General features: G+C 42.8%; 1 protein-coding gene across 1 annotated transcript in view; it reads right to left on the bottom strand.

Annotated features, from left to right (window-relative positions):
- Positions 1–3,127: 3,127 nt before the first annotated feature.
- Positions 3,128–8,563, bottom strand: part of LOC147747723 (protein FAM163A-like) — a 317,877-nt gene continuing 312,441 nt past the window's right edge. The window contains exon 4 of the mRNA XM_086955311.1: positions 3,128–6,601. Coding sequence (XP_086811437.1) covers positions 6,224–6,601 — 378 coding nt within the window. The 3' untranslated portion in view covers positions 3,128–6,223. The remainder of the gene's footprint in view (positions 6,602–8,563) is intronic.

Below are 8,563 nucleotides of genomic sequence, written 5' to 3'. Positions count from 1 at the left end.
GTAAACAGCCCCCAATATTTTGATTGGTCATTGCATGGCTGGTCTCATTTCCTGATGTCCATTTTCATGTTCCCTTGGACACTGTTTACTAAGCAGTCTTGTCGGCTACTCCACATATTCCCAGCAAACATTGCATAAATAGGTTCATTTGCTACCCGATGTTCACCTCTTACAAGAATCTGCTTGCGCTGTTGTTTAGCTTCCCTCTTCTAAACTTGTTCTGAATTGGAGGAAGCAAGGCTTAGATGTACCATTAGGTTACTCACCATGGAGGGCCTTCTACTGTTAGACTAATTCACCCTTTGCATATGAACCCACCCACCATCCACTCGTCTGTCGATAACCTTACATTTAAGCAGCAAGGAAAGGACACTATTGAAACCAGCAAGAGCAGGCAGTCTAAGGTGTACTTAAGCTGCAGCCCTGAACAATTGAAAACTCTGAAGAAGAGTTCCCTAAAGGCTACGAATATATGGCTCACTAGAGTAACTTCTACTCGTTGAAAGGGCAGTTAATTCTGGCCCTGTGGAGAGAGACGGCTAAAAAACTGACACGCCATAAGTGTTCAAACAAAAGAGTTTAAGATTTCATTCACAGGTGGGTGGTAAAGGGGCAACCACCAAAAATTGAAGCTGTCCCACCAAACCACCTCTTGTATCCCGCACATCACTTAGTATGCAGAGGATGGTGGTTTTGCTAATGGCAGAGCTGCCGTTGGGTCTAACATTGGGAAATCCTGCTTAGCAGGCCCCATGCTAGTAAGAATGGCATTGGAGGGGAAGCCCTGTGTATGGAGGTCCCTCAGATGCTATTCCCACCATATAAACTATGGGTATCCCAGAAAAGAGTTGCATCTTTCTACTAAGCTTTGTCACTCTGGCCTGTCTTATGCCTATAAAACCTAAATGCCAAGCTTACATCATGTATTACCTCACACAGTTTGGTGTGCTGAAGTAAAATCACGTCACATGCAGCACACGAGTAAGGCTACTTTACTCCGTTTGTATGAGAACCGAAAGGGTCAGAACCATTTTGGCTAAAAGTTGCAACGTACTGAGGAGTATCGGTGCTCATCATCTATTCTACCCTAAGGAACCTCGATGCCGCACCACGTGCATGCATATACACATACACACACAAAGTGTAAAAAAATATTTCAGGGAGCGTGTTCATGCAACCCAACTGTAGAAAATTGAATTTGGAGAAACTCAGAAAAGGGAATTAAATATAGGGATCAACACTAAATGCACTTTTCATTCTTGTGTGGCTTTTCCAGGACTGGGCATGCCACTTGAGCGATACCAGGTCAATTTGTGTTAACTTTAGAGATATCTGATCTAAAAGCTTTCATAGACAGAGACATAGTGACAGCATCAAGACTGTACTGACATGGAAGACTTTCTCAATAACAGAGAGCTCAGGTTGCGCTGGTGAGGGTGTGAGTAGTTCATATTACTCTATGGGCCTGTTTATGAGTTTAGGTGTAATTTATTGCACATGATAAATAATGATACCACAGAGTATGTTATTTATCATGCGCCATGACACCTATCACAAGTTTGTGGGGAATAACATGCAGGTTTAGGTGTTTAAAGCACCAAAATCCTCATTGTACAATAAATACCAACAATTTCCCCTGTTAAATTTCAGCAGGTTTGGCCTGCCGAAATTTAGCAACAACTGAGATATTTAAAATACAGCCAAACTCGTAATTCCGACCTGTGCGTAAACAGGTTTACATACAGGTCGCAATTATCCGGCCCAGTCATAATCATCTATGTCTTGCTTTTTATTGTAGTAAATTTAGTATGAGTTTTCACAAAACAATGCACCACATTAAAAAATAACATGAACTAGGACTGGATAAGATACTCACTTCTGATAAAGAAACATGTGAGATCAGTGATATAGGGATACATGTGTTGTTTACATTGCAATAACTTGTTCCCTTGCCAACTCTACACGACTTAGCTTTGAAGATAAGATCCTGTTTGAAAAACCCCTTTGCTATATGTTTGAACGTGCATTTGAAAGTTTTTTCTTACTTTAAATAAGAAAGTTCAAGATGCACCTCTTTGTTTCTGGCAGATGTTCATCCAAACTTCGCTTAAGACTTGTCAGATATTCTGGACTGAAACTGACAGTTGAGTGTTTACCCTAAAGAGCAGTGTATGGTCACATTACTCAATGCAATGGTCCAGACCACATTAACTGGATTTATTTGTTACCTTTGGCCATGATGGCCTCCAGAGCGACATAAGTTCAAGATTGCCAACATGTACCATACGCCTTCAACCCATGCCTTGTTTGTAACATCCCTACCTACAGCTACCCTCTTTCTCCTATTACTTGGCTATCATGGAGGGCAGATGGTTAGTTGAGATTTGTGTCCCTTGTGGGTGAAGGCTTGGCTGGTTCCCCCCAGCTGCAACTGCAATGGTGTAATCAGATTTCAGGACTTATCAGGGACTTCAGTTCTCCTCATGGGCATTTCCTCTAATTCTATGATCCATTGGTATGCTTTCTGTTGAATCCCTTTTGCCTGGGTGGACCGCAGCGCAATCCACTATTTTACTGATGACAGATGCTTTCTTTTTGGATCCAGCGAGGATGAATCTGAACGAGACCAAATGATGCTTATTGAGCAGTCAAATAAAGAAGACGGTAACTTGTTACACAGTGTGATTTCTAGCAAAAAGGTTGACAATAAAGAGGTTTCGTGGTATTTCTCTTTTTGTGGGAGGGGATGTAGCAGGGATGTTGATGCTACCTCAGGTCCAGGAATACTTAAGGGGCTGGACTGTGACTTGCATGCACCAGCCCAACTTGCATCCAGGGGATCTTGTGCTGTTCACTCAACGCATACTGGCGAGGTTTGTCCTTTACCCTGATAGGTAGTGGGAAACACGGTGGGCAAGTGATGGTCTCTCCTTCGCCTGCTACTAAGACAGTATAAAAACTACACAGTGCAGGATGTACTTGTAGAGAGACAGATCACTAACACATCATCACCGGAGAATTAGGTTTGTAGCATAAAAACAGACTGTGAATATAACTTCTCTGGAAGAGTCAGCCCTCCAACAAACACATTTTTAGATAGATGGAACTTTCTTGAGAGAGTTATTCAGCAGTACCGCATTTATTAGAGACGTGGTACAGATCCTTCATAACCAAATGAGCAAGACAGGCATTGTGGGGGTTTTGAACTATGGGGGAAAAGGGAGTAGGAGAAGAGGCAAGAAAGGAGGAATAAATGCAACAAGAGTAAAAGACTGAGAGATGGGATGGGAGATGTGAGCAGGAACCCAAATTGTGAAACGTTAACGATTTAATTTTCTGATCCAATGTTGGCATATTTTAATGATCGGCCTCTAGAGATTTGTCTCTGGCTTCAGCGCCTCATATGGGATGCTTCTAGGTCGACCAATAACTTTCTGCGGTAGCACCTGGTGCTTAATTTAGGCACAAGTCCCTGGCAGAGTATTTAAGAACACATGAGACTTGGAGGCTGCCTTCTTAATGAGAGGCCAGGCCATAAATAGCAATATACTTTGCAATGTGCCACCTCACCGTCATTCTTTCAAATGTTGGCTGCCCTCCCTTCGGTGTGCCCCCTGAATAACGAATCAACAAAATCGATGGGATGGAATGTCGAAGACAGAATATTGAAAACAAAATATCACCTGGTAAGTTAGTCTAGATTTTCCATACTCAGCTCCATGTATAGTTACCTATGCGGTACATATATTTTTAAGGTACGTAGATGTGGAGTTAGCAACAGTAACTCTATTCATCCCTATATGCACCAATCTTTTGGTATTTTGTGCCTCGATATGCTGTCCACGATATCAGTATGCCACTATGATATTGTTGGTGTTGATATTCAGTTGTGCAATCCCTGGCTCCTAGAAACAATCACCATACCCAGCACCTTCAAAGAAATGACCTAGGCTGCGGAGACAGCGCGGCATTTAGTACACCGCCTGGGATGACATAAGTTTTAAAATAGTACTTGCTCTATTACCTGAATCCTATTATTCATAGTGACGCTGTAGCGTGTTCGTTTTGATGTTAAAATAATAATATGGCCACTCAATTCTGCTGATTTGTTTATTAGTCCTGATGTTATTCAGTGAAATAAGACTACTACAGTCGTCAGCAGTGATATGTCAACTATTCACTATACGGTGCTTTCCCTGCTTCCTACAACACAATTTGTTGTGATTGCGAAAGCAAGCTTTAAATAAACTGCTCATCCAAGCAATCAAGGAGGACTGTTTTAGCATCAGATTTCCCCATATGTTTCAGGATTGTGTTATCAAATTGTATTGTACAGTTATTCACTTTATATATTGCTTACTACCCAGGATGAGGCATTAAAGCGCTTTATGGCCTCAAAGTTAGTGGTTAATCCGGTGGTTTTTAATTATTGTTGTTGATTTGTAGGAAACTCTTTATATCGCCAGTAGTCAGGCAAGGTGTGCAGAAGAGAGTTTGGGCACTGTGATCACAGCTGGTCATTACTAAATGTCGGTCGCCAGGTCAATAGACACAAAATTCTCCAGCCGGCAGCAATTCGATTTGCCAGTTATGTTCTGGCATTTGCATTTCGGGACATTAAGAGGATAATTTACCATTTTTTCACGCAACGCAGGGCAGCAAAGAAAGCTGCAGCGCTCTGTTGCGTGAAAGAGCAGAAATGCTCCATATTTAGAAAGATATGGAGCACTTCTTGTGCTGGTGTACCCTGTGCTGCCTGCCACCAACGGAGGCACCCTTGCAAGAGTGCCTGCATTATGGGCCGGATTGTTTTTGTGCAGGAAGGGGCACCTTCCTGCAAAAAAAAAATGCTTAGAGGCATTTTCCTTTTTCTGCGTGTGCTGCAGAATGCAGCACATGTGGAAAGAGAAAATAAGAAGGAGAAATAAAGATATTTCTCCTCCTTATGCCTCACTGGGGAAGTCGTAGCATTTTGATGCATTGTCAGGTTTACCAGCCATAGTAAATCTGTGAATTCCCCAAAATCCATGGGTGGATGCATGGGAACGCCCATACTCCACCCATGGAACTCCTCTCAAGTTGAAATGTAACATAACCATGGGCAAGCAGTTGTGTTGCATTACATTACTTTACAAAGCCATGCAAATCAGGCCTCGAGTAGCTTTGTGGCTTCCAATATAAGCCTTTGCGTTGCCCTGCGTCGCCTAGTGCGTCTTAAGGGTGACGCAAAGGCTTAGTAAATCTAGGCCTAAGTATCAATTATGATTTTTAAATTATAATGGGAGAACTAGAAGTCTTTCATTTTGCCGTATCTTTGCATTGTGAAGTCTTAAAAGCTGGTTACACAATGATGGAATTAGTCTTGTGGTTACAGTCAGATGACTGACTGCCCAGGCATATTGTCCCTGTCCCACATGCCAAGGACACATTTTAGCAGATCTCTCGATTAAATCCTCCATTTCTCTACGCGCAAAGATTAGGGAATTCGGGGTGGAGATTGGGGTGGGGACAGAGGTTGTTGCATATCAGGTTTTTGTAACACAAGCACAGTATAAGAGTCCAAGGCTGTCACCTCTTCCTGCTGGTCCCTGCGTGCACCCAAACCCCCCTCCCTCACCCGTTCCAATAATAATGAAAAAGGTAATGAAAACATTCCAGGCCAGCCTAGTGTCACCCCATTTTTAGTAGGAGTGGAAAAGTGCGATGCTTTTCTTTGCCATTTGCACCTTGGGTGTCACGTCATGGTCTTTACAACCACACTGGCCTCATAAAGCGTGCTGCAGTCTTTGATCTCGCTCATTTCACTCTGGTAAAACGGATGCCCCAAGTTTCTTGGAAGAGTATCTGTTGTTTGGCACATAGATATATTATTGTTCACATACATACTCATAGCCCTCAAGAAGATATATAGAAAAGTCCCAAGTGTAAGTTGAAGAACTAGGTGACAAAACAGTAATTGCTATGTTGATTATCCCCTTCAGCTGGCAGGAGATGCAAGCATGTAAATCTATGAAAGATCCCATGCTGAAAAAAGGTTTAAAGCTCAACATTTCCTCGCCTTCGGGATCTGAGGGCAATTGGGAAGTTCAATCCTTCTTCATAGTGTCTACATGTTCAGTTCTAGGGGTGTTCACTCTTGGGGTTTCTTATCCTGGAAGGATATCTACCCAAGGTGTCACGTGGATATCCTCTTCGGTGCCCATGCTTCATTTAAATTGGTTGTTCACACCTCAGTAGTGATAGTGCTGGGGCTGGCAAAGGCCTTGCGGCTGAGAGTTGGTCGGGTCACCGACTGACTCGGAGTCCCACCCATACTGAGGAGTGGCCGAGTGTCCTTGTAGAGCGTAGGCGTATAGGTGATCCTATCCCCTCCATTGCGTACCATGTCCGCCGTCCGTATGTAAAAAGGGGAGCCGTAAGGGGAGCAGGTGGGGCACATATTGCGAGTAGCCTGTGGCAGGTGGTGATTTGGTTCAGTGGGTTGCTCCTGTTGCTCATCCAGGCTGTGTGCTGCACAAGGGAAGCGTGAACAGGCGGCAGGATCTGGTCGCCCCTCCTCTTCCTCCTCCTCTTCGGGTTCATCTTTCTTGCAGCAGTAATACTATAGAAGACGAGAGAAATGCAAACTTTGATTAGTCTCATCAACAGTAGGTAATAAAAATTGAGTTTGACCACAGTAACTAGGCACCCTGAGTGTACAAATGTCTGGTTTGACATGACAAGTTCACATGCGTTCAGTGGACACTCAAGACCTAAATGTTTATAGAGTTGCAGACAAGTGTTGAATTTAGAGTTGCTAATCTTCCTGGTGAAATGGTGGACAAAGCAAACAGTGAAGAATATATTCCAAGGCCAGAACTGTGGGCCAGAAGGATTAGTTACTTACCTGTAATCCTAGTTCTCTTCAAGGGGTATACTCATTAAAGTCATAAGCACTGAATTATCTCCGCCCATGAGCCGGAACCCGGAACACATAAACAATATACATATATATGTGTAAATATAACCAAAAGTACATAGTACTAACTAATTATACACACATACATGTATAATAACCATAATATGCAGTCTAACATATATACATAGGCTAATAAAGCCAAACCTTACACACGTTCTGAAGCATGAAAATATGCTATATATAAATGCAATAAACAGGCATGAGCCTAAAATGCATTTCATAACCATGAAAAAACCCTTTATTTTCATCAAAGAACCTGCTGTAAACAGTTATTAGCCTACAAGGCTGCATATGAAAAAATGTCTGTGTACAGAAAATCAGACTGCACCCTGTCTTTAAGGCCCCAGAGAATCTGCATACTTTGCCTTTAAGGCCTCCAGGAGAACTCTGTTCCCATCATGCACCACAGGTGACAGTTAGGTCAGTTCTTTTGTACGGTACAATAAACTTTAGTAGGAATCTACATTTAAAAACTTCATAATACAAATAACCTCAATGCTACTGCTCACCCGGGGAGGCGGGAGGGTGCTTATGACTTCAATGAGTATACCCCTGGAAGAGAACTAGGATTACAGGTAAGTAACCAATCCTTCTCTTCCAGGGGATACTCATTAATAGTCATAAGCACTGAATAGAGTAGCAAGCTCATACCCACCAGAGCGGGCGAACAGATAAATGCATAGCTACACTTTCAAAACATAGTATTAGCTAGACTTAGCAAACAAATTCCTGAGGGATGCTTGTCCCACTTGTGCATCAAACTGTGCATCAGAATCTAGACAGTAATGGCGTGTAAACGTATGCACTGAACGCCAAGTAGCTGCCTTACATAGCTCTGACATAGCCACATTCCTAAGGAGAGCTGTGGTAGAAGCTTTCCCCCTCGTAGAATGCGCCCTAGGTCTACCTGATAAAGACTTGTGGGCTAGCTGATAAGCCAGTAGGATACATGACACTATCCATCTAGAAATGGATCTCTTGGACGCTGCCAAACCAGTATTTGTAGGACCATAGTTCACAAAAAGATAGTCCATGTGTCTCAAAGACTTTGTTTTATCTAAGTAAAACTTCAAAACCCTTTTCAGATCTAATGAATGTAGATCCCGTTCAGCCGGACTTGAAGGGTTTGGGAGGAAAGTAGGCAATGTTATGGTTTGATTAATATGAAAATCCGACACCACCTTAGGCAGGAAAGCAGGATGAGTTCTGAGTACCACTCTGTTTCCATGAAAAATAGTGTACGGTTCATTGCAACACAGAGCCTGGATTTCGCTCACCCTACGAGCAGCAGTGATGGCCACCAGGAACGCTACTTTCCAAGATAAGTGTTGTAAAGACGCTTTATGTATGGGCTCAAAGGGGGGACCCATTAACTTAGTCAACACCACATTAAGCTCCCAAGGTGGAGAAGGGGACCTGACTGGAGGATACACCTGTTGTGGCGACTTTCTATTAGCAGTTATTGCAGCAAGATGGACTTTGATGGAACTAAACTGCAAACCAGATTCAGCAAGGTAAAGTAGATAAGGCAAGATCACCTGTTTTTGACCATGAATAGGGTCCAGACCCTTACTCTGACACCAAAGGTAAAAGCGTTTCCACTTA

The sequence above is a fragment of the Lissotriton vulgaris genome, chromosome 1_1 (genome assembly GCF_964263255.1).
Source record: "Lissotriton vulgaris chromosome 1_1, aLisVul1.2, whole genome shotgun sequence".
NCBI lineage: Eukaryota > Metazoa > Chordata > Amphibia > Caudata > Salamandridae > Lissotriton > Lissotriton vulgaris.
This window is presented reverse-complemented; position numbering and strand designations above follow the sequence as displayed.